A 27,082-nucleotide genomic window follows, 5' to 3' on the forward strand; every position below is an offset into this window, starting at 1 on the left:
GCTCGCTAAATGACATGGCCAAACGCAAGTATGATGCTGAATGTATTAAAGTGTGGGACCTCTAATGACTAAGGAGAAATCTGGACCAGTTGGGAACCATTGCTCATCTTACTGTGCAGAATCCTTTTAAACAAAGGCGTTAAGATCAAGTTTACATAAGTCACTAAAATACCAACTTTTCTGTGAGAGCATATCTAAATCATGACTAAACAAGAATGTAACTTCAAGACACTATATGATGACAGCATGCATAGTGGGATGAGATAAGTCTAGCAAGTTGTTAGAAGACAGACAGAGGCAGAGCAGACTCAAATCAAGATTTATATTCATAAGACCTTCATGAACACCCTGAGGGCAGGCAACAATACATGAATGACAAAAGCCCGAAAGCAAATAATCATAATAAAACATACAATTTTAGATAGTGCTACTGTAAATAGGAATTATAGTGGGAAACTGTCAAAGCTATGACAATGGAAGTCACATTCAGGAATTAAAGAATGTTTTAGACCATTACGCTATGCAACAGGAATGGGTCAAATACATTACATGTCAAACACAGACCTATGCAGTAATGTAACTATTACATCGGACAGATGCATGAGCCGTAACGGCGCTGCAGCTGTTATTTGAGCTACTTATGGAATGATAAATAAAAGGCTGATATGAAGACGTAAAAAATGTCCTCTGGTTGTCATTGTTTAAAGGAATATGAGTGTGATTTTGGCAAATGTACACTTGGAAACATCTTATTCTGCAGAAACAATATTAAGATGTGACTTTACAGAACATTTCTCACATGTTTAAAGTGCCCTGGTCCAACTGTAACAATGAATTATTCACACTAATCAAGAAAAACAACTGCATTGTGGTCATTTTCCCCTTTAAATCTGACTGCTGTGTTAAGGTCGCCATCTGCTGGACACTGCCTTTATGTTTTACAGGTATTTTCATTGAGAGGTTTCTGCATTGTGTTCCGTGACTATCAGGACAGTGTTAGCTTGATTTTCAAAGCAGGGCCAAAATGAGGCCATCCAGGGCTCAGACATTGATCCCAAAACTTTTTTTTATGAGCTGTACACTGACTTTGATAGATTTCGTGTAAATATGATTTCTATTGGAGTTTCACCCTATGATATTTAATATTCAAGTCATGTCAGGTGCATCCCTGGCAGCTCTCACTTGGTCCTGCTGTGGACACGCAGCGAGTGCAGTTCAGAAGTCCATCATGTCCTCGCCTCGAATCTTCTTCTCCTGGGACTCTGACCAGGCTTTGTTGATGGTTCTCTTCATCTCGTCGTCTCCCTCTGAGTAAATCTTCTTCAGCATGCTCATCAGGCCATCGCTGGGGTCTGCGTTCTCATCCATGCTGGGTTTACTGTCGATGAACAATTGGATAACAGTTAGTATGTATTTAACAGAATACCTACGATTCTCAGTCTCATCTTGTGACATTCACCCAGGCTGCGTTATAGACAGCGACACCTTGCTTACAGATATGGTACTACACTGCAATGTCTCTGGGGTAATGGGCCAGACCTGTATGGTACTGGAAATGGTCATTAAACACCACCTGTATCCTTAGTTACTGACCACACATTAGCATCAGTAGTGGCACTAATTAAAAGCTTCATTACATGTTGCACAGTACCTTATGATAATGAATAAAGTGCTGCGGTAGCCTTATGTCACTCAAAATCCCTGCTTTGTGCAAACTACTTGAACTGAAATCAACATTCCTTATTTCTTTGAACCTACTCTTTATCTTTAGACTGCTTTTCCAGCGTTGTTAGGCACTCCCATTTCTTTGTTGACTTCTTCTTGCACATGACCAGCACCATGTCTGTCTTTATCTGTTGAAGGGAGGAAAGATGGGAAGGTTAATGACAGGGTTTTCAAAAAGCCAACAAGACTGCCGCTCTATTTTCCTCCAGAAGTAAGCAGACTGAACAAAAGGTAAAATGCAAGTCAACACTGAGCCTGAATTCAGCAGCTGGTGTGAAAAGAGACTAAGCCTACTTGATGCCCGTGTTTCTTTGTTGCTGCTGGATATGTAAAGCCCAGTTCAGACCCACGATTTGTGATGAGATGACACCGCATTTAGTAAGTCTCAGGGAAAAGTTGCATCAGTATGAACTGGCCCATGTCAGCTCGACTTGAACCGGCTGATGGTAACCCCACTCAGTCTCATTTACATTCCCGCAACTGTCGACACATATGCGGTCTCCGTTCTCACAGTGCGTCTGTGTCTGACAGAGGGTCGCTGCTGCTGCTGCTGCAGTGCGCTGTATGAGCGCATGTCACACCCACAAAGTGATCTTTCACTCATTTCTTGCACCTGGAAAGCATCAAGTTAGAAAGGAAGTACAGCGTGTTGCTGCTATACAGACGATACACCATCTTGTTGCATTGGTAAACTGGCAGGTTTCAGAACATTGCAGCCAAGCACATTGCAAGTTTCAACTCATCTCAATCAATCTTAGGGCTGAACTGGACTTTAGAAACATTAAGCAATTGTAATTAGCCATAAGTACTTGATAAATCAATGTGGTAAATTAAGGATTATCACTGCAAGTTTGTTTTGGAGTCGTCCAACTGCTTAATGTCACTCAGCTGTACACCTTTGCACATTTCTGATCCAGATTAAACAGCAACACAACAGGTTCTAGTGTGTGCTAATGAGCTTTTAACAAAAGGTTCCAAAAATAACACAATGTTATGTAACAATTAAGCATCACTAGCTGATTTAATGGACCAACGTGTAGGATTTAGTGGCACCTAGCAGCGAGGTCGCAGACTACAGCCAACTGGATACCCCTCCCTTCCCTCACCTCTCACTCTCCAAGCATGTATAGCCCCATGTCCACCAAACCCTTTTGGTATTGTAGCTTTGGAACCAAAAGTAAACCATAGCCATAGGTCTGTTTAGCATTGCCACCCCAAACAGTATTCGTAAATGTGGGCGGGGTTGTTGTCACTCACTGCTCCATACAGCACTCACTGTTTTTCCTCATCTCCAGTGACACATCTGCAACTAATACATATTTTTAACGCTTGCAGATCACTCATTACTAAAAGTGTAGGTCATCCAAGAGAGACAAGAAAAACTAATGGAATGGTCAGTGTTCACAGCTCCACTTTTTAGTACCAGATCTGTGTGCTAGGTACCCCAACAGAGGGGGGACCAAACATGGGGACGGTACAGAACGGTTTCATTGGTACCATACACAATTTTTCACAGTGGAAACTGAAAAAATACATACCAAACTGAACTGAACCGGACTGCTTGGTGGAAATGGGGCTTATGAGATCCTACAGTGGCCTTCAGATCAACATAAAAACAAAAAAGGCCCTCTCTCAAGCCACTTAGTTTGTCTGTTTGGGGCTACTGTAAAAACATGGTGCCGCAATATGACAGGCTCTGTGGAAGCAGACCTACTCCCTATGAAGATACAAAGGGCTTGTTCAACGCTAACGAAAACACGACTCTTTGTTTCAGATGGTAGTATACAATTGAAAACATAATTGTGAATGTTACATTCCATTGTTGGAATTGTTCTGCTTTCAATTTTTAACTGACAATTCAGAAACGTGTGCCACTTTGTATCAAAAACCACAGTCTATTCCTTTAACTGACAAATGTGCTTTATTTACCTTTTTGTAGCTTTCCTTTTCATCAATTGGATACAACATGTTCAGAATTGACATCTGATGGTTTTTCTCATTGAGATCCTTTATGAGCACAGAAAATGACCTGCAAAAGAGAGAATGAACAAATACAACCAACTGTATGGTTAGTGCCATATGATGACTAGTTTACACTGTGTATAGATCATTGTATGTATATATATGTGTTGATTATCATCATACTTTTCTGTGAAGTTGACCTCCACGTTTTCTGATGGAATTTTGTGCACATCCTTTAGTGTAAGGTAAATTTTGACGAATTTCTCAGACTGGTCCCAAGCTGGATAGAAGAGGAAAACATGAATGATTTTCGAATGCTTTTCAGCTCTTGTACACATCTTAACTGTTGTAATTTCTCACAAATAAGTGATAGTCTTACTAAACAATGGCAACGTACCATAGTTGGTGATCTTGACTGTGTACGCTGCTTTGGAGGCAGCAGATGGGTCTGCATCTCTCTTGGCTTGTTTCTCCTTCTGTTGTCGCTTGACTGCAAGCTCCTTCTCCACCTTATTCTGCTCCTGCTTGAGCAGCTCCTGCACTCTTTTCCTCTCCGCCTTCTCCAAGAGTGACCCCAGCTCCTGCAAATCTGCCTCCAACTGGTTGATCTGTATTGGAGAAACAGTTCGACCGCTGAGATATGAACATTAATTTAGACCTCTTACACACAGTTTGACACTACATGTCTTCTTGAAACAGTTCAATTATCTCAAGTTAAAAATGATAAACATTTCATGTATCTAGAACACCATTATTATATTATTTAGTTAGTGTTCATTACAACACATTAATTATATGGATCCAGCCCTGCTAACAAAATCTTTCAATTTATTTTGAATTCAATAAGCTTGGTTAGCATGACGTTTCCTGTGTTGCCAAAGCACAATTACAATTTAAGATGGTAAATTCAGAAACAATTAACAACAGTGTACTAATACAAAAAAATCATGGACATAAATTTTAAGAAACTAATTAAGTGAAGGAGTAAATAAAAAGGCAGAGTGTGAGCTGTGAAGAGGTGAACTATATATTGTTGTGTTGGCTGTCTCTTAGGCTGTGACTGACATATCTTGCTGCATCTATGGCGCTGACACTATTTTCTCCAAGTAGATGTTGCATTTGAGTCCGGTCAGAGAGTGAATCAAAATCTTGGAGTTTACATGTAATATTTGTAAAGAATATTATGATTTCTTCATATGTGCTGCATCATAGCAGGCACTGTTGCTCTGTCTCAACCTGTCTCTGTGGACAGCCTGTCTTCTCTAGGGGGCCAGGTCTGCCAGACTCCATGGCCAGGCTGTGATCGCTGAGTCTGTAGTTAGGACAGGTAATTTGCCATTGTGTGCTGTCTGTAATAGTTGATGTTGTTTTCTTTTTCTTGGACTGGATTGTGTGAGGGTTGTCCAGATGTCTTGTACTGTTAGAGGAGATGAGCCTCAGGACCAGCTGACTGAGAGAACTCCTCTGTTTCTATTTTTGCCCATAGTTTTATCTAATGCAAATCACCATGTAACTAAAAACGTTAGGCGCCATTCACAGTAGTAACTTTTTTTGCCTTGTGAAATCAGTCTACTGGAAGAGGACCGATTACCCTATCGATGCACATGAGGGACGCTAAGGTAAATGGTATTCATGAGATGCTAACTAACTAACTTATACAGATGGACTGGGCCCTTCTCTCACCGTTTGAAATTGTAATCAAACATTAGCTTAACGTTAGCCTCAGTGGATCTCCCCACTTTCATCTCTCTGTCATGGTAAAATGAGCGTCCACATTTGGCTAATGTTAGTTATGTTGACATTACGTTGGTAGAATGTTCTGGTAAGTTGCAGTCAAAGCTAGCTTACTGCTAGCTAGCTAGCTAGCTGACACATGCTATCAGACATGACTGGACACTGTTATTATCTTTGGAAGGTACGCGTTTGAGTAGTTACACAACATTACATAATTCTTAACGACAGATAAGAATAACAGACACCGGTTCGCTGTTGCTTGCTAACTAGCTAAGTCAACCAACCAGAGCTAGCTAACGTAGCACTGCTTTTAGCGTCAGTTCACTCATGTAACATCTAGGTGTAGCCAAATTAAGCTTCCTCAGCTAGCTAGAACTTCACGACACCCAATTTTCCCTGTCGGCATATACTGGGCTGAACAGAAACATGCCGTTTACCTGTTCCGTTAGATCCATTTAGGATTTTTCAGTTCAGCTAGCTAGTTTGAGAAATATGTCCCTGCTCTGTCTGCAGTACAGTCCGCCTTCTTTCTTCTTCTTCGACTGGATTGCAGGCGGACTTTTCTTCTTCTTCGTTTACCAAGTCAGTCTATAGGTTTACTACCGCCACCTACTGGAGAATTTACTGCCATTTACTACTTAGCACCACTTTTATGGTAAATTATATTCTATTTACACTGTAAAAGCTTTTGTTTGGTATGCATTTTTCATTTCTCCTAGCTATTTGGGATTAGTCGGATCTGATAAGTATAATAAACAAAGCAGTCTTTGAACAGGAAGTAGTTTTTGAACTAAATGATGTCCTCATATGGGGACATGGGGGTTTTTCATAGCCACAAATGTGTAATAAAGTGTAAAACTGTTGATTTCAATGCACAAACATTGTTGTGCAAAAACAAAAATACAAACAATGCAACATTTGTTTAATGTTTTTGTAACTCTGTGGGTTTGAGGTCACTGTTCAAGTCTAAAACTGTTCATAACTGTTTGTTTTAAAGCCTTAGCATGGCTGTGCAGAAACTAAACTGTGATTTGTTCAGTTTGTAACTGTATGAAATCTCCTTGCTCCATAGTCCAAGCTAGGAATGTCCTTTTTGTCTGAAGGAACAGTCTTGTCACAGAATTGGCCTGTGTGAAACACTGCAACAATCACGTCCCAATGTCCACAGACGAGATGATAACATTGTCACAACAAATACTTCCTAATTAAGTGTCTTAGTTTGTTCCTGTTGCTAAAATTGGTCAAAATTTGTATGCAATATAAACACAAATAAACTAGTTTCAACCATAAAATATGATCAGGTTTTGAACCTTGCCCACTTCTGTAGGATCAGCTGCAGACTAACTTGACAGAGATGGCTGCCATCTTGTTTTTACATATATCCGGCCTAATGTTAACTTATATGAGAGCACATGGTCTCAGGTAGATGTAATGAAAATGATTAAATATATTGAATGTATATAATTAAATTATTTTCTCTAGAAAAGTTCAGTGGTTAAGTTTAATATTAATACCCCATCCTGTGTTCTCAGTTTAGGTAACAATAGGTAACAGCTCAACTTGAGTTGGGTTTTCTAAATACAGCAAATATCAGAATCTGTTTTATTCTAATTATATAATACATCAAATTCTTTGAGTCATTGGGCTTGCAACATTTTGAACATATAGCTTTCATTTTAGGTGATTCTTTGGTCATTTTAAAGGGTAACTAGCTTCTGATGGTGGAAGAAAGTATGGTTTTCCTTGACCACATTTATCGTAACAACGGTCCAAAATTCTACATTACACCTTAAAACAAGAAACAATATGAAAAAGGTTTGTATGGTAAAACAATATTTATTCACCCATTTCTGAGTACAGTAAATTGCATGGATATTTGCTTCTCTGAGGAGTCACACTAACATTTCTCTTTGAATATGTTTTTCATAAAGACCCATAAGAAAGCAAAAGCAACTTACTGACTGGGACACACATGATCTACAGAAAGGACATATCCCTGTCCTCAGCATATACAGAATATTGAAAATATGCTGCTCTAATCTCAGTGGATTTGCTTCAAATATTGACACCTTCCAGGGCATTTGTGGGTAGTTGTGGAACTGTTTTCTTACAGTCAGGACCTCTAAAGACTGCAAACACTAAAGGCCAAAACAAGCCTTTATTGAATGCTGATAATAAACACTGTTTTTTCATGATCCAATCCAACCATAGCGTCCATGTCACCACCTTGCCCTCAGAATCCCAGACATCTGGTTGTTGTCAGCCAAGTGACGGAAGACAATCCGGCTCAGTCGCCACCTCCGCTTCACTCCTCGAGGTCTGGAAGTCATCACGCACCTGTTACGTATTCTAACAGGGCAGCTGTCCCTCGGTAATGCTGCAATTTCTTTATCTGCCACCTCCTACAAAAAGATTTTTAAACAGTTTTGAAATCATTTACACATACTGGATGTTTGTTTTCATGAATGAGTTCTACAGCACACTGAAAAAAGTTCTTAGTCTGGGGAGAGATATTGCGCCGTACCTGAAGCTCTTTGGGAAGGATGGTGTTCTTCCTCAGTGCATTGATCCGTAGCCTCTCATCAGCGTAGTCAAAGGCCATCTGTCTTCTCTTGACGTCCCTCAGCATCCTCCAGTCAACATAGTAACCCCTAACCTGCTCCACTGCCCCCCAGCAAGTCCTCAGGGCCTGCACAGTGATTTGACAGTTAATATAACACACTGAGTAAAAGGCTCAAAATGAGTTTCTTCCACAGACTGAGCCTAATGTCACAGGCTGTTCTTAAAAAAGATTTTCTGCAGTTAGTAGATTGAGAAACACTGGTCACTGACATATAGGCGATAAAATGAGTGCAGCCTTTCTTACTCACTAACAGGAAAACTAAAATATCCCTACCAAAATGTTTCTGTGATCACAAGACTTATAATTTGGATTCACATCTCTCTCTCCATGTACCATTTTTTCATTAGATTGTCTTTCCTGTGATGTCATTATGTTGAGCTGTTCTGTACACATGACTTCTATTTCACGTCTGCCCATCCTGAAAGAAGGATCCCTCCTGCGGTGCTCTTCCTAAGGAGGAGAAAGAGCAGCTGGGGGGTTTTTCCCTCATCCACTGTGAGGATCCAAGGGCAGACCCTCTGAGGCAAACTGTGGTTTATGATATTAAGCTATAGAAATAAAACTGAACTGAACTGAACTGAAATGATTATGTGCTACGGACAAGTACTGAGACAGCATGTCCTTTTGAACTCACTCAGTATCACCTCATTACTAATCCTTACCAGAGCATCAGTTTTGCTAAAAAAATTTTTTGGAAGAAACATATGTTTTAAATAGACAAATAAACTTGATCTTGCTGCTTTTAATTTCTGTATTTTTTGTACTTTGGGAAACGCTGTGAACTCAAGTAGGCAATGCAGATCACCTTTATAATCACACTATAATGACTATTTAGTTAACAAGCTGATCTGTGTTGTTTGGGAATAATGGTAGAGTCCAAATTCAGATCAGATGACGGGGGTAACTCACTGTAAGTCGTACGATTTTTAGCTTTCGTTAAGAAAGGAAGCTTTAGTTTGTATGTTTTGTACATACATTAAACACATTTTAACACCCTTAGTAACAGTTAACAACTTTTTAACTTAACCAAAAAACAAAACAAAAAAACAGATCGTAATAACCCCTATATCACCTTCCTTCTTGGAATCTTCCACCCCGATTTGTGTCCCTACAAACTAATCAGACCTAGCTTAGCTTCCATTCACGTTTCCCTTTCAGGTTTATACATTTTCATTTGTAAATTCTTCGACACTCATTTGTTAGTGTGTCTAAATAATTTAAATTCCTCTCCCTCAGTCTTCTACCTGACACAAACAGACTGACATTACACTACAGAGTGTGGTGTCACACAGGTAAGGATGCTTCCCAGGCACCGTTAGCTTCATGAATGATGTCAAATCATTTTCACTTCTCTTTCACGACTTGTGTACATAACATAAATATATATCAACCCACTAAAACACTTACGTTATTATCAGCAATGCGTCTATTCGATAGGTAAGTTAATTATTTAACAACAGTATAAGAGGAGTTTGTCGTAGAGCAGGCTAACTAGCATTAGCTACAAAGCTAACGTCCGAAAGCTAGCAAGACCGCTTGCTAACACCAAAAACGTTGCTTTCTCCATCATTCTGTCCCTGTATGTGATGCTGTCTCCATAAAAACACTTAAACTACAAAATAAAACATTAAAATTGGTAATTTACCTGCTTTGGGGCGCAGACGGTGGAATAAAGGGCATTTAACCCTAGACATGCTATCCTGTGCGCCGCCATATTGAATGATTATGTTGTGCAAAAACCACCGAAGGAGGATGATAACACACTGAATATGTCGCCACCTATCGACCAGGAGTGATATAGTAAATCAAATCTACAAGTTTAATGGGTCAGTCCTACCCATCTTGACTAATAAGAGTGATTATTTTTGCTTAATCAGAGTTTTCAGATGGACACTCAAGAGGATATGTATTCCCTTTGAGGAAGTCCTAAGTATAAGCTCCAAATAGCCTTCCTTCTGTAGGACAAAGTGATTATTTGACAATTTATTCTGAGACATCTGCAAGATTAGATTTGGTAACAGCAGTGACTTGAATTCAATATCACTGTGTGCTCTTGCAGTTTTGACTTACAGGAGTCAATCCAAGGTTAGGATGAGCATTATTAGACCCTTGTAGTACAATGGAAAAACCAACAGGTGACAGTGTCGTTCTTTGAGTTTGAGCTCATACGCTGTCTCACCACCTATCCAAAGGAGAATGGTCTGTCCTCATGCTGAATCTAAACCTTATGTCTGACTGCAATCCTATTCTTAAATCTCCCGAAACCCAGACACATCCTTGCTCCCTTGATACCACTAACAATGAAACTCTTGTGCTTCAGGGAAGTACATATATTAAACAGTGCACTTTGGTCTTCTTTCAACATATGTTTCAGCGGGGCACTGTCCTTAAAAGTTTTTATAGAAAAAAAATTACAGTTGCTGCAGATTCCATTAAAGTTTTCTCGAACAATCCCCATTATTTTGCAGCCTTGAGCGGATGCGTTCTTGGATAAATATTAACACATGACAAACTGCAGGCAGTGCTTCCTCTATAAAGAACAACCTTATGAAGCAGGCTGGAAAATCTATACAGGCTGGAATTAAATGAAAAATGACAGGCGATGAAAGGTATCGATGTAGCTCTTAAAAAGGATAGTGGTATTTGTAAATCTGGTCTTAATAGCATCATGAACAACACCACAGCCACTAGAAGTGAATACTGAAGTATGTTTGTCGTTACATGAAATAAGTTAAGGTGAAAATATTCAACTTGACTTTTTTTTCTGGGTGAGCAGGCAACAAATCTTCTCAGATCACTTAATTGTACAATTACATGGTTGTCGAGCAAGAAAAATGTTTTTGTTCAGTTTTTTAATTTTAGAAAATACAACGTTGTCATTTCACAACAGCACTATATATCATTGTTGAAGGAATATTTCACCCACAAATTGACCATCTGTGAGTCAGTTAGTCACGCCATATTACCTTGAAATTTTGAAGAAAGCTTTGTTTTTCTCGCACGCCTCCACAGAAAACAGTGAACATATTGATTTGCTAATTGATTGGGGACCTTGTTCAGCAACAGCAAAACTATATCAAAACATCAGTTTACAAACTCTCACACAACTCATACATCTATACTGTCTTCCAAGCCAGACTCCAATACTTTTATTCTATTATTTTTAAGTTGTTTAAGAGTTTGTGAGAGGTCCTCTATCAATAAATCAATATGTTTGCCGTTAGAGTGCGGATTGTTTGATATAGACCACTCTCATGTTTTTTTGGAAATGTCAGAAAATAACTGTATTTTGGGAAACGTTATGTTATCTATGTAAATTTCCTGAAGAAAACGTTAGTGCTCGTGATAGATATTTGATTAAAATATTGCTAGTAGCAAGCAAGAAAGCTATCACCAGGAACTGGGGTAAAGAAACACCACCAGCGAAGGGCCATGGCTAACAATTGTGGAAGAAGTTTGTTTTAATGGGGAAATTGACATATATACTGAGACTACAAGAAGCATAACTTGAAAGAAAAATGGAATGTGGATGGATGTGAAAATGGACTATGCCAGACTCAAAAAGACGACACTGGACTGGAATAATAAATAACAGATACACTAATCCTTAAGACTATCATATTATTGTATTATGCTGTTATAACTGACATGTCAATGTCACAAAAATGTTGTTTTTGTTCACTGTTTTCCGTGGAGGCATGCGGGAAAAAAAAGTTTCCTTCACAAACTGAAGGTCACAGGGCATGACTAATTGATTTACAAATGGTCGTTTTGTGGGTGAAGTATTCCTTTAAACTGCTTTTTGGCCCTCAGTTGGTTTTGGCTTATAGTTCAAATCTCTCAGGGGGCTGTTCCAAGATCACCAGGAAGTCAAAATCATTTCCTCTGTAATTTCCTTTACCTCCATAGCAAAGAGATGTCAAAGGCTTGAGAGGATCTGAAAGGTGACCTTCTACGTTTTCACATGTTGTATAAAAATTTATGATAAATGCCAGGCTGCCAGGTTCTGCCAGCAAGAGTAAAGCTTTGCATTGATTGGCAAAAAATACCTGTCTGCTGGAGGAGTTCTTTCATCAGACCTTAAACAGCTTGATTGGAGTAAACAACAAGACTCTTTCTGATTAAATAAGGGTGAGTCAGCTGGCACAGGCAATACAGAAAACTTGTACTTGGGTGAACATGCATAGTAATCATGCTGGTCAACTGCATTAGACAAAATAAAGGGGAATGAGAACATGCAATTATAAGAAATTAACATAAACAGCTTAACAGTCAGTGGCAACATCTTTTGTCACCAATGCCTCCTTGAACAAGGTATCTATTCACAGTTACTCAATGTGAACTGCTCTGACAGTTCAAAGAATAGATGTATGAGGCTTACCATGGCTCATACTGAATTCAATGGCAATCAGAAACATTTGAGCTTTTGTGTGTAGCTGTAAGCGCTTTGTGTTAAGGGACCAATGGAGAAAAAGATCCTTGATACCTTACAAGTGGATAATACAATGACAGTAGAATAATAACAATACAGTCTCTTGTCAACCGGCATCAAAGGAGCAATTGAATATAAAGTTGCTATGTAGACAGGTGTCTTAACAGCAGTGCAGCTTCACGCCTTACAGCGGATCAGGACCGCAGGCTGGATCACAGCAAAGACTTGGGAGATTTGGGAACAAAGCCATGCAATATGAAACTGATCTGTCTCTGAAATAGGTTAAGATTACTGAGTGACACAGGAGTCAAGTGGCCTCATCCATAAAAATGGCAGCAGTGCAGTGAACATGGTCAAAATGATGTACCCAAGGCTGAGACTACTGGGTGCATTGGTTTCACTTCAGTATTGAAGTAGCATGTAGAATTTGATCCACATGGAAAACATGAAGCTCTGGAAATAGTAATCTTATTGTCATCCAAGAATATTCTATGTATGTGGATGGATTGTCTGCATCCATGTAGCACATACATATTGTGATCCAATCGCAAGTGGACAGCTTCAGGTTTGCCAGTTTACATCTGGTACTGGAATGCGTCTCCACATTCCTGTCGAGTGACCATTTGTGATCGGATCTCACTTATTTGCTCTTTATGCGCATAAACACAAACAACATGTCTGCTTCCAAAGATCAAATGTCATATTGTTTTCTACTTACAGGAGGTTTTTCATGCTGTACGCACACGTAAGCGCCCACCAGGAGACCATGCTGGAGTGTGAGCTCCGTGTTTGGGACAGCTGGTGAAAGTCTGCCCATATACACACCAACAGGGGTAAGAAGCATCCACCTAACATTACCAAACAGTTATTAATGGGTTTATTAAGAGGTGGGAGCCGTTGCATTGTCGGTCTGAGTTTGTTAGGACTGTTCAACCACTGCTGTTGTGTTAATTCTGGCCAACAAGACAGACCTTTAAGTGACCGTTCCCAAAGAAAAGAGTGGCTGTGACAGTTCATCAGCACTGTGACAGCAACAATAGAAAGTGGGGAGTCGGATGAGTAACCATGTTGGCTGAGTAGGTGGTCCTTCAGTGTGGCCCAGGACACATTAGTTTACACACTGCTGAAAGACAGGTGGCTCAGACCACCTCCGAATGTGTGGTGAGCGACTGGGTCTCAAGACCCCTTGAAGACGCATTGGGTGTATTCACACTTGAGGCCCTGACACACCAAGCCAACAATTGGCCATCAGTCAAAGCTGGCTGGTTGGTGAGCGTTGGAACTCATCTGCACCAGTTGGTGAATGAAATTACTCTGATTGGCAGTTCACCTCAGTTCAAGTGAGGCATATAAACAAATATGTTAAGTTGAGAGGGAGTGAGGTTGAAACAAATTTGCTGTATGGGGTAAGGTTGTTTTTCTTTAACCACTGAGCTCTTTAGCAGAGACGCCTCCTGATGGTTTGTGTCATTGTTCACTGGCGCACAGTAAATATGCTCTGTTCTTTCAACACCGGATTGTGTTCTTAATATGCTAACTGGCTACCTAGCATCAAGACGGTCTTCCCGTTTCCCTGTTTAATGACAATTACAGACGACTGCCATCTGCTGGTATGGGGGGGTATATCCTCTCACACAGGCGCAAAACATATGTGTTTGTTGGTTGTCTGTTTGGTGTGTTCATGTGCAACTTTTTGGCTGAGACACAGCAACATGAGGCTTCTGGTTATTGAGTGTCGCTTTGCTGTGTCTGAGCCTTTAGAGCTTCCCACTTTTGATCCAAAATTCAGCATACATGTTAATAGCAGGTGTAAATAGGGCCTATGTTTCCACTAACAATTACAAGACAGACAACCATTGGCAGCCAGCTAACCTTTCTGGTCTTCATCAACTCAGACTTTTGCTATAGAGGTTTAGACATTCTGTCATTTCAGCCCTAAACAAGATAAATCTAGTAAACAAGGATCCTCTGACTCATCAAACATACTCATCTTCAGTGTACCACAGGGAGAAGAAAATGTGGCACGATGCTCTGTCTCTATCTATGTTAGGTAATGTATTTGACTCAGGCACAATTTAGATTTCAGAAGGAGGATGGGGAAAGGGGCATATAGTGTTAATGAACAGTGTGAAATATGCAGGCAAAGACACACACATATGTGACTCCAGGGTGAACAAGTCTGCCACCTCTGATCAGAATGACATCTTTACAGATACTTTGACTTGCAAGAAATGAACAAGCAGCTGTGTTTCTAAGTGGGTGGGCTTTCCCACTTTCGACCTAACTCTGTACAACATGAGCATTTTGTGAACATAAATCATGACCACATAATTAGACTGTACCAGTCAGCAGCAATATCGTAGTGGAATATATACGCTATATGTTCATAAAACTTAAAGCTGAACTTGAGTGTGATCTCAGTTAAGACTACTCAAGGCCATGGTTAGAGTATAGAATCACATCTCAGTATGTATTTAAAAACCAGTTGTGAGTGCCATCATCTTCAGCTGCAAAAGCACATTTCTCCTTATATTTCTATATCATAAATTAATATTACATGAGGCTATAATGTGATGGAAGTTGGCACAGAGAACAGAGGTGTCATGCATCTTTGAAACACTTTGAATTATCCAGTCTTTGTTGTAGAGTAATGGCAATGATATGGGTATTCTAAAACATGTTTTAATCCATTAGTTGATGAATGCATTCAGTTTGTTATTGTTTACAGGGTAAATTTCTGACTTACTGACAGATCAACTATTAAATACTATAAATGAGCCACTTCTTTTCACAATGGATCAGTCTACAATAATGTTTATACTTTTTTTTTTTTACAGTTTTTCTTTACCTTAGTTCAGAGTGTGCCTATTTTTATCCACGTCAAACACGTGATTATCACTTAATGTCAAGAAAGTGTTATGTCTTGACAGACCAGTCTATACAAATGTGGTGAAGTGATTATAGTCCATTTTAAATATTCCACTCTTTCTATGAAACCATAATCAGATGCATACAGTATACATTTCCTGTATTTCTCTTGCGTGGTAAAATAAATAACTCTCTCTCTCTCCTCAAGATGTCGTAAACTTCACAAGCGGAGCCACAGTTTTCAGGCCCTCAACTGGGCCATTGTTTTATTCCGGATGTCTTTGAAAAAAAAATTTGCCAAATGAAAAGAACTTAGCACATGTTACAGTATTTAAAGGTGATTTAATAAATCATTGACAAAGCAAACCATTCAGACTGGATTTTTGATCATGGAAAACTCATTCAGTCATGCAGCTATATTTAAAGGCTGTGTAAGTGTGTCTTGGGAGAAACTAAGACAGCAATATTACGGGAGAAAAGGATCTTTTGGCCTTCCAGCACTTCATAACTTAACACACTATTAAAATAAATACTGTCGACATGTAGCTCTGCAGTGTTTGACTTTTATATTACATTTAAACTTCTGTTTCCAATTCAAAAACAGTCCAAGGATTTTTGTAAAACTGAATATTACTTTAACAACATTATCTGGTTATCTGGTGCATACATATTGACATTTCCAGACACTGAATCATCAGTCTTTAGCCGCTAACATACATTCACCGACACACCACCAGACCCCTCCTCCTCTTAGTCATTGGTGTCCATTTGAGGAAGATACAGCTCATTTAGTTTGAGGCCATGACCTGACTGATTCAGAGGTCTCTGCTTTCCAGGCCTCAGGGATATCTCATATCCCCTGAGGGGAAAGAGAGAAAGTGAGTAAGAAAGAGAAAGAGAGCTTGTTCAAATTTATGGATAGCATGCAGGTAAGTATTCTCACGTCCGTAACGAACAAGTTCACACATAAATTTTAAAGCAGTGAATCACACAGATGCATAACCATCGCAGCTTTCAAAGACAATTATATTAATTTCAATATATTAAGACAAAGGCATTTTTATGAAAGAGCGCAAAGGGGGAAAAGAAAGGGTGTTTGGAAAGAGGAAATTCTTTGGAAATGTTTTATGCTTGACGTATAAATGGTTTACAAATGAATAGAAATAACACCTGGGGGTTAGGGCCTTGGTCTGTTTTCAGGCTTCAGAAAATTTAGCCTGTGGTGGGAGACTTTGGAGAGTCGCAGGTCATTTCAGAGAGAAGGTGTTCGTATTGGCTGTTCTACAAATGCAGATATACGTGCACATCCCCTCAGTGAAAGCCTGATTCACTGGCGGAGAGTCCTGCAGAGAAAGTTGCTATTCCAGCATTGGCAACAATTGCCTATGCTGCAAAGCATCCCCAAAAAAGAAAGACATCAGAAAGAGAGTGAGAAAAAAAACATAATAAAACACCTGTAAATGTCAGTGAAGCATATGAGAGATGGAGGGAAATTGTTGCTAATAGTTTAGCCTTCTGCTAACTGGAGCAAAAAGCTCATGGCTGTGGTGTAATCTTCACGTTTATGTAACTGACATTAGCAAGAACCTTGAATCACAGTGCGCCTTCTGCCTCACTCCCTGACAGACAACCTCAAAGAGTGGGCAACAGCTCTGGAATCTGACCTTCATGTAGCAGCTGCAGCGATCCGAATCCAGCCAGCACAAACCCCAGCTCCAGGGCAAGGGACAGCCCTGACTGTCTGCCAGATCAGCAAACGTTCTGTTGCTGCTGTTACACATTAGAGCTGGCACTGCTCTGGCTACCAGCCTGTTGTGACACCCAGTGCTGGGGGGTTTGCGCTAGCCAATTTCAAGCCTCTGCAGTTGCTGAACAAAGGTCTATCTCTCTAGCTGCTGCCTGCTCTCCTTCTGGAGAAGCAGAGCAAATGGGCTGCATGCAACTCTATAATAAAATAAGATTAAATACAACAGTGTATGGGAAACACCAGGTTAGTGCATGAAGCGGCTGCATATAACTGTGGTCATCTGGTCGGAGGGGCTAAAAACAGAGAGGGGTGAGAGGAGAACAGCAGGTGGAGGATGTATTTTTAAATTCTGCTGTTTTTTTTTTTTGTTTGTCTTTTCCAGATTTCTGCCTTCTGCAGCTTTAACTTACATATTCATACCAATACATGACGCATTTTATCAATGTCAGATAAAACTTTAGAGCAGATGGAAAAAACAAAACTATCATGTTTCATCATCGTCATTCACAATTGCATAAACGAAACTTGCAATTTAAAAGTTTCTCTTGAGGATAGAAAAGTTTCATAACAGCAAACTTTGTGGGTTTTATGCATTCATATAACCTCACAAAACTTATCTGAGAAAATACAGATTTCCTCTTTTCTCAGACTGCAATATTGAAACCATCCAATAAATCTGTCTGACTTTTAAAGCTTTCGTTTATAATTTATAATTTTTACAAAGTACACAGATACAAAGCCTCTACATTTTAAACATTTGGAAAATTGAGTCCATCAAACAAATTAAATTCTTAAAGTGGGATCGTGTGGGCATCAGATGTATGCGAGATTGTCTCCTAGCATCTGTTTTATCATTTCCTTCTCCTGGTAGATAGATTACCAACTCACTATTATCAATCACAATACTCTAAGACTTGGAGCTGAGTCTTTTCGGTCAAGTAAAAATGATGATTCCCATCTGCAGATATGCTGCATTCACTTCTACTCTGCTGAGGAGAGGATGTTATAAAACCATCAACTCTTAAAGAGCTGCTCCACTAGTTGTTTGAATAAAATGTTTAATGCATAACCCCAGAAATAAAAGCATTAGCTGGTTTGTGTTTCCCCCCACTTCAGTGGGTATTTGTAAAAGCCCAAAACTGTATTCCCTTGATTTTATGGTTGGGTGTTGATGTCATTGTCAAGGAGAAGAATAGAAGTACTTAAGATAATGAGTTCTGAATTCAAATGAGTCCAGTTACTTTGGAGGGTAGAGAAAAAGAGAAAGAGAGAGAGAGAGAGAGAGAGAGAGAGAGAAAGGGAAACAGAGACATCTGTGATTATACTTAGTTACGGCGGGACCACCAGTGCTCTAGGAAGTGTAGGCCGCAAGCTTTGAAAACAAATCTCTCTTGACCCAAGAGACTCAGGTGAAGGGTAACTCCTGGTGCCGTTTTACAAAGCTGAAATAATTTCCTTTTGGTCAGAGTTTGAGGAAGTGTTGATTCATATGACCTCACTTTTTCCATGTTTGCGTCTGAATGGTATTAATACAAGAAGGAAATGAGTTATTTAGAGCCCCCTATGAGATGACATGAATGGTATGTTATTAATCACTGTCACTCTGTCTGTAACTGGGTGCCTTAAGTTTCCAGTGGAGACCCTAAAGGTCTTGGCCTATCAGTCAAAGGCTATCTTAACTTTGTTTTTACTGTCGCCTGAAATCAGATATCTCACACAGCGGTAATTTTTTTTTTTCATTTGTCACAAATGCAGCTGTAACACCTCGATGAGTTACACAGGATTTTGTCTCCATGGGTAGTTACTTCTATAGAAGCAGTCTCACCTCAGTCTCCTCCACTGATTCTATAAAAAGAGCATCAGCCACAACTGTTGGCAGGAGGTGAATGCAGCTTTACCTGCTTGAGCTTTTTAAATTCTCACCTTGTTTCTCTCCTCTGAGCCTCAAAGAAACCAGCGCTGAGTCCAAGAGATCAAAAAGCGTGAGCGGGGCTGGGTTATGTCAGCCAGTGGACCACGGGGTCAGGTCTCTACGCGGCGTCTCATGACAGGATGACCTGACCCTGAGGACTGGTATCCACATCAGCCCATGCAGGAAGCTCTGTAACAGCTGTTGACACCAGCTCATCCGTCAAACTGCTGCTTGACTTGCTGTCTGTTCCAATTAACTCATTTGCTAATGTGCTTGCACTGACTCCACGCACATGAATAAGGACTCATTAATTATCATTCTGATGGCAGGTCCATCTCATTCTGTGAATTTAAGTGCCTTCATTTTTACTGTAGTTTGTGTAAGGGGGACCTGTTATACCCATTTTCAGGTTCATACTTGTACTTTGGGTTTAAGTGGAACATGTTTACATGCTTTAATATTCAAAAAACACTATTTTCTATGTACTGGGCTGGAACACCTGTATTCATGCTCTGTCTATAATGCTCCATTTTAGTGCCTGTCTATTTAACCCTTATGTTACCCTTCAAAAAAGTTACATCCATGACCCTTCAAGTGGACAAAAATGTCCATTTTCTAGAAACTTTTGTAGTGTCCAACAAAAGGTCACAGGGGTGATTTTTGGCAAAGGGGGTTATTTTGGGTTAAATTTGAAAATCCCAACTTTCAGCATGAAAATCCATTATTTGACCCTGTAATGCATTTTTATCCTATCCATGACCCTTCAAGTGGACAAAAATGTCCACCTGTCATTTAGCCATTTCTTATTGTTGCTGGGATAAAAATGCATTACAAGGTCAAATAATGGATTTCCGTGCTGAAAGTTGAGATTTGAAAGGGAGTTTTGAATTTTGGAAATGGACAAAAATGTCTTAAGCACCTCTAATGAAAGTGAATGTTTTTTTCCTAGGATGGCGAAGGCATGACCCGCCTTACTCTGCCTAAAGCCCGGTATACACTGTGCGATTTTTGGCTGTCCCACATGAAAGATCGTGGGCCATGTTGAAAAGAAACGTGGCAATATCTTTGGTCGTGGCCCTAAAATGGTGGACCTACATCGCACAGTGAGGGGTTCGAGGATGGTCGTTGTCATGGTCTTGTGGTTAAAGACAGTCTGGGATAAAATTCTGACAGTGTCAGAAATTTGGGACGACTATCACACAGTGTGACTGCTGTTACGACCTAAGCCTACTAACTAACCAATAGAAATGCAGTACAAAATGATGCACTGGCGCCAAACCCAAAAAAACAGACGGATAGCAGATTGCCATGGAGGCAAAACACACCAAAAGCAATGATTTGGATTCCAGCAAAGACAAAAACCTGGTCGAGTTGTGGCAGCAGAGGCCTTAATGTTCTATGATGCCATGATGTGTCCACCAGCTCTTACCATGATCACGTAAGCATGGAAGGAAATAGTGGTGGAGTTGCAGCTGCCAGGTGAGCAACGTAGCAGCTAGCAAACACACTGCACTATATAGTGCCCACAAAACTTCAGGTTATTTAATAATGTGACCCCCTATATAACACAACTGGACATGTTCCAGCAGCAATGTGATCAGAAATCAAGGGGAAATAAACAACATCGGCATCCAAGATTACATACAAGCTACATGCTATATGTAGCAGTGTAGTCTACAGTATGTAATGTAAACACTTGCAGTAGCATGTCCGGAGCAGATGACCCCATGAAGACGTCATCTTGTACTCACAGTAGGAGAAACCATAGGAAACAGGTTATTCAGAACGGTCTGAGGCCTGAGGTTTTTCTCACTGGGATTCCTTCTACATATGTTTACCTCATTATTTGAGACTTTGACCACGTTTAATATGAACATCCGACATTGTAACATCAAGAAAAAGCATAATAGGTCCCATTAAAACTGCTTCCTGTTATTAAAGTTGTGATCTGATGCAGATGTTTACTGTACTCATGATGTCATAAGTCTGAGTCCAGACCACAGCCATTGTTTCACGTTATTATCAGATCATTTCTGTTGGTCTTTACCATATGCTGTCTAACAAAACAGAAGCCACATTAAAAATAATCTTTGAATCTGAAAGCCGGGTGTGTTGACTGCTCACAGTGGTTGAACAACATTAGCAGATAATCACAACGTAGATGAACAATTACTGCACATATGTTGCCTTTTCTATACTGCATGGCTGAAAAAAACTCAACTGTGGTGTGCATTAAAGATTGACGACAGATGGAGACAGGGCAACCTCTTATAGTTTATAAACATGCATTTAATGCGGGTTTGTATGTGTATGTGAGGGCTTATGTGTGCCCACAAGTTTGTTTGTATGTGCACAATGTGGTAGGCATCAAAGAAAGTTGAACACACACAACAAGGGCTTTGAGAGGAACACATTCCCCAAACCTCCATGTGGCATTAGTTTGTTTCCCCTTAAATGACTTAGGCTTTATCTACACTGCGTCCTCTAATCTGATCTGCTCTCCACCAAAGTCACACACGTTCAGTTTACACTGGTCAAAATAAAATGAAAACATCCTCCGAGACATTTCATAAGTGTAAACATGCAGAATGTGACACTGATGCCGGCTTTGGCCCGGCTTCCTCTGATCTGATCTTGTCATTTCCACATAAACAATGAGAAAACATGTTGTCCCTATTTTTAAATGTTTAGATGGGAACAGAAAAAAATCAACTATTTTACCACAATGATGGAAAATTGTCAGCTTTGAGTTGGCTGTGTTAATGTAGCCTAATACCACCCAGACTAGCCAGACATCTAGTCTTTAAACATATTTCATGTGTTGGATATCTGTGGGTGCTATTTGGATCCATCTGTCAGTTCCCATTTCGCACAAAGCCCCTCATAGTGTAGCTCCCCTTCAGATCAAATCACCCCCCTCAATCAACAGTTTCCAGATCCACGAGGAAACAAAGTTAGCCTGTGAGTAATTAAATATACCGTATGGTTCAAAGACAAGAGCTAATGTGCTTTTTGTATATTTACTTGAAAGGTTCGGGTTTTAGTTACTGAAAGTGGTCGTTTGAGCCACAGAAAGACATGAAGTAGATATAAATAGTCGATGCCATAACAACGTGGTCAAAAGCCTCAGATATTCTTAACTGGAAAGTCCTTCTGATATACACCAGGAGGGTGACGAATAATCGACACAAGATGCAAAATTCTCACCAGCAAATATTTCGAATCAAAGTTATTCATAACAGCAGCCTTGTAAATTTGCAACAGTTGCGACACTTGTTCAATAAAAGGTTTTGATACGAACAGATTTGCTGGAAAATTTAAACAACCATTGACCCAGTGCAGCATCTGGCAATCCGTCTGAGCTAAGCTCTTGTATAGCCTAAACTACTTTAATACTTTTCAAGGAGTTTCCTTTGAGTGACATGCTCTGAGTCTTTTTAAGTTCACCCTGGTAAACAGTTACATAATGTACACCTGGGGCTTTTATTGTTTAAGGTTAGAACGGAAGGAGTGGATCTAGTATGCGCTGCCTTTGTCAAGGCTGAAAGGAGGAATAAAGTTTGCCACCTTGCCTCAGACTTTGGAGCCTCTGTGTTGTAGTTTTATAATCTTCATTACAGATAACATCACTTTTTCATCGTTTAATATCAGTGTTCTGTGTGAAATTACTAATGACAAAAACAACAGCTCTAAAAAATATATTAACGTGCAAATTAATCCAACATGTTCTCACTCCGACCTCATCACATGTCAATGTTTGGTCATGGACCTTCCACTTCCAGATATGACGTGAAAGGTACCCTGGGTGCGTTGGTTGTTGAAGTTCTGGGATGCCGTGTCAAGTTCTGCCTGTTACATGCCTTGTCTTTCAGAGGAAATGTAATGTTTACATACAGTCTCTTTGTACACAACAAAAGCATGTGGTTAGGTTTCGGAAAAAACAACAGGGTTTGGCTTTAGAATCTTACAGAACATAAACAACATTCTTCCAGGTGAAAGTCGGTGTTTGTTGGACCCATCCACCACCTGTCCTGCCTACCCTACTTGGACTTTTGCCGCCTTAGGTTTCGTTCTTGTCCTGCCGCGATTCCCCCTGATGCCGCCAAGTGCCGTTAAACTATAACGATGACTGGCCGTGTATCATGCCAATGTCAAAAGACGGCTTTTTTCATCAGTGTCTGACACCACGAGTCACTGCCCAAGCACCACATTTCGACGCCATCAGAGTGAGACCAGGTTGATTATTCAAACAACGTAGCAGCCTTAAGTGTCTCCACGTTGCGTGCCAACCTTTGATTGTAATTAAAAAATAATAATTTGACATTTTAGGAAATTCACTTAAGATGAGAAGACTAATACTACTCTCATATCTGCCTGTTAAATATAAAGCTATAGCCAGGCGATGATTAGCTTAGCTTAGCATAAAGACTGGAGACAGTGGGCCACCAACCTCAACAACACAAAGGTACTGCTCTAAGCCAAGAAATAGCCCAGCATATGATCCCTTATAAAACCACAAGTTATCAACTTTATGCTACAGTTTTTGTATGAATAAACCAAACAATATATAATTTATACAATTTACAAAATATTAATTGGTGAGCTTTAGAGATACTGGGACAGAGCAAGTTAAGGCATCTAAGCACAAAAGTAAAAGCATTTTTTCCAAAATGTTGAGGTATTCCTGAGACTGACACCACACCCAGAAATATCCAAACATGTGGTATGCCAACACTTTTTTTCTCCAACCCAATAGGTCTATTTGTAAATAGTAAGCTAACGAAGCTCTAGGTGTCTTTGGTGTCCAAGCACCAAAGACTTCTGTTAAATCTTAATTAACACAAATCATCTGTTAAGCTGTACACTCATATTCTGTATTAAATATTACCTTAACTTCATTTTTCTGTCTCTCCTTAATTTCAACTAAGGAGTCCTTAGCCCGAAAAAGGTTGAAGGCCTCTGCTTTAAGGTAAAGTTTGTATAGATAACCAACATTTGTGACAAAAAACACATTGTAATAAATACTGCATTTGTTAGCTCAGTTAATGACACCTTTAGCATAATCGGTAATGTCTCAGGTACCTTGTTGATTGTGGCAGGACATTAGGCAGCTTAAATTCCTTTTGTAAACACTGCGTGCAAGTCCTCACATATGGCTGTTCTAACCAGAAATATATGAGCATCAGGAGGGCTGCTATTTATCTTAGCAGGCAGGAAAAGCAAGATGATAGCAAAGAGCTGCAGCAGACGAAGAGGAGTGGACAATAAATTACTTCCTCTATTTAGGAAGCATTCAAACTCAAATCCAAAACCTGCTGAAAAGACTGTGTCGAGAGGGAAGATCGAGGTATGTCAGCCATGCTCATATCTTCACAAACACTGCATAATATATTCTGACATAACTTTGTTGACTTTGATTTATTAGTGCTCATTATAATGAATCTTTGATGAAAGTCATGTGGGTAAGAGACAGGAATGCACTGTAAATTTGTATACTCCTGCACAACAAAATAACCAAGAACCTATGGAAATCATTTGAAAATAGCTTTGCCCTTTCTCACGAGGTAGTACATTTAAAGTGAAGCTTTTAATTTTAAAGTAACTACTCATGTTGCTCTCCTCTTGTAGTCTCATAGGAAAGAATGTGGCGCGATGAGGATTTTAACAATGCATTTCAGCTTAAATGAGCAACACTGTAACTATTGTTGTCCCACCACAATGTCTTGACTCAGCTTTATAGGATGCTTCCTAAACTGTAGCTTAGCGACCAGCTGGCAGCAATGCCCGGAGACAGCATCTATGATTAGCTAACTGCAGTTTACGGGCCACTGAAGGGTTTTGGTGAGGTCACTGAGCACCCCATAAATACAAAACCATGATGAGGGACATTCTTCCACTTACAACAAAAACTTTCTATCCTGATAATGGCGATCTCTTTTGTTTTTTAAGCTTGTGTTTGGCCTCAATGTTTAAAGAGCATGAGGAAAAAAATGTAAACCACATGCCATGACCAAGCCAACTAACCAGATCCTAGCCTAATTGAAAAGTAGATGAAGTATTGTCTGGGCCAATATTTTTCACTGTCATCAAGGGGACACAAGAAACAAGGGGATTTATCACAATTAAGGTTGTTGTTATTGTACAGCCTCACCAGTCATTTCTAGACATTTTTGTGTATTGTAAATCTGTCAGTATTTATTCTGGCTAGTTTTCTTTCTGGAAGTGTTAATTCATTTGGACATTTTTTCCATCTAGAATGTGACAGTAAATGCATAATAAAATAGTGAGGTAGTCTTATCCATCACACAGTGTAAGAGAGGCTACTGATGCATGGTCAAGGTGTTTAAAACTTAGGGGAAAGCATCATAGGGTAAAGGAATCTGATCAATTTTGCTTTAAAGGTATACCATTCAGGATTTTGGCAACATGGTGCCAGACCTTAAGCAGCATGCATTTGAGAGGAAGCTTTAAAAATTGAGGACATAGTGCAGAAAAAAACACAAATATAGCAAGGCAAATGCGAAGTGGACAAAGCTCGTTCGAAAACAAGAGTGAATCTGGGCAGGCTGTAATCATGTGCTATTCATACATATACCTACAAAAAGTAATGCACTAGAATTTGTAAATAATGTCCGTAATCAGAAAGGCTGCAATCACGTGACCAATGCACTGCATAGAGGAAAGACGGAAGTAGTATAAAGAGTGAAACTCTGCCTAAGGAGGCAGGTTGGGGGAGTGCATCAGGCTGTTCTCAAACAGTTTCATAGGTTTTTCTACAAAAAGCAATGCACCTAAATTCATACACGCCCCACATAATCATGAGCCAGCAATTCATGCATAACCCACGACAGGAGTAAACAAGGAGGTGGTCCCGAGCAGTCTTGTAAGGAGGCAGGTTGGGGTCACAAAGCAACAGACTTTCCCATAGGACATTCCCCAGGAGATGTGCGTTCACAACTGTGTGAACTTTGAGTGAGCTTTGAGTCATTTTAAGGTCCGTCCTCACCATGTTTCTTTTCCTAAACCTAACCGCAGAAACTGCGTTAATTACATAACTTTACATTAAGAACGTGATGTCATTCATGGGGCGCTAATTCGTAGAACATCATAGTAGCCATTCTATGAGGAACTTTGGGTGGATGGGTCAAACAAACACAGGACTTTTCCCCAGGAGACTGATGTTCTTTTTTTAAAGATATTTTTGGGGGGCTTTTTGCCTTTATTCAAATGGACAGCTATAGAGTAAAAGCAGGAGAAAGAGGGGGGATAACATGCAGGAAGGCGCTGTGGGTTAGAATCAAACCAGTGGCTCCTGCAGCAAGGACACAGCCTTTGTATGTGGGGCACCTGCTCTACCAGGTGAGCTAGTGGGTACCCCAAGACTGGCTGCTCTTGTCCTGCGTGAACCAAAGGGAACTTTGAGTCATTTTAAGGTACGATGGTGCCATTTTACTTTTCCAAACTAACTTTACATTAAAGCAGCTGTGCAGAACTTTCCGTTTTCGTTGATTATAGTGCCCCTTTTGGTCGAAGTGGTATGACACCCACAGCCTGGTGTCGTAAAATTCCGACTGCAGCCTTCGGTTTCATTCGTAAAATCTCAACTGCAACCGGCAGTTACCGCATGCATTTGTTTTGGAGAGCGAGAGGAAAATCATAAATGTTCTGATGTAGCTCTGAATTTCTTATGAACTGAGGACAACTGCCTGCTGTATATTTGTGTTCATGGTCACAGTCACAGATAATTTTGTGGTGTTTGTTGTAACATTACTAGACAAAAGTGGTTCACATCAGCTAACATTACATTTAGCTTGCTTATAACTTCTATGTCGTCATATATTGAAGTGAAACAACGTCTAATAAGTTGTGGTATATTCTCTAAATAAAAACAAAAATCACATACCTGTCGACTTGGAAAAGGGCCAACCTGGGATCAGTTTTAAAACCTTTCAAATCTCTCAGCTCTCCCCACTTGGTGAATGCCCGACCGAGGTTTACACGCGTTTGAGCTCGAGCCCTATCACTGTCCCGTTTAGCCTTCTTCTGTTCTTTTTCTTTTAGATGGTGCTCCTTCTTTAT

The 27,082-nt window shown here is 39.9% G+C and overlaps 3 protein-coding genes across 3 annotated transcripts in view; 1 reads left to right on the forward strand and 2 right to left on the reverse strand.

Moving 5' to 3' along the window:
* Positions 1-303: 303 nt before the first annotated feature.
* On the reverse strand, positions 304-5,991 carry LOC125902488 (calcyclin binding protein). Its single transcript, XM_049598870.1, has 6 exons — positions 5,859-5,991; positions 4,085-4,295; positions 3,871-3,967; positions 3,655-3,754; positions 1,759-1,853; positions 304-1,378 (listed from the first exon to the last, which is right to left on the reverse strand). Exons 1-6 carry the CDS (start codon positions 5,874-5,876, stop codon positions 1,216-1,218), a joined length of 684 nt encoding a protein of 227 aa, XP_049454827.1. The 5' UTR covers positions 5,877-5,991; the 3' UTR covers positions 304-1,215.
* Positions 5,992-7,237: 1,246 nt separating this feature from the next.
* Positions 7,238-9,818, reverse strand: mrps14 (mitochondrial ribosomal protein S14). Its single transcript, XM_049597938.1, has 3 exons — positions 9,690-9,818; positions 7,946-8,110; positions 7,238-7,823 (listed from the first exon to the last, which is right to left on the reverse strand). Exons 1-3 carry the CDS (start codon positions 9,756-9,758, stop codon positions 7,641-7,643), a joined length of 417 nt encoding a protein of 138 aa, XP_049453895.1. The 5' UTR covers positions 9,759-9,818; the 3' UTR covers positions 7,238-7,640.
* Positions 9,819-24,279: 14,461 nt separating this feature from the next.
* Positions 24,280-27,082, forward strand: part of tnn (tenascin N) — a 55,794-nt gene continuing 52,991 nt past the window's right edge. The window contains exon 1 of the mRNA XM_049599243.1: positions 24,280-24,350. The gene's annotated coding sequence lies outside the window, so the exon portion shown is untranslated. The remainder of the gene's footprint in view (positions 24,351-27,082) is intronic.

The sequence above is a fragment of the Epinephelus fuscoguttatus genome, linkage group LG15 (assembly GCF_011397635.1).
Source record: "Epinephelus fuscoguttatus linkage group LG15, E.fuscoguttatus.final_Chr_v1".
Lineage (NCBI taxonomy): Eukaryota > Metazoa > Chordata > Actinopteri > Perciformes > Serranidae > Epinephelus > Epinephelus fuscoguttatus.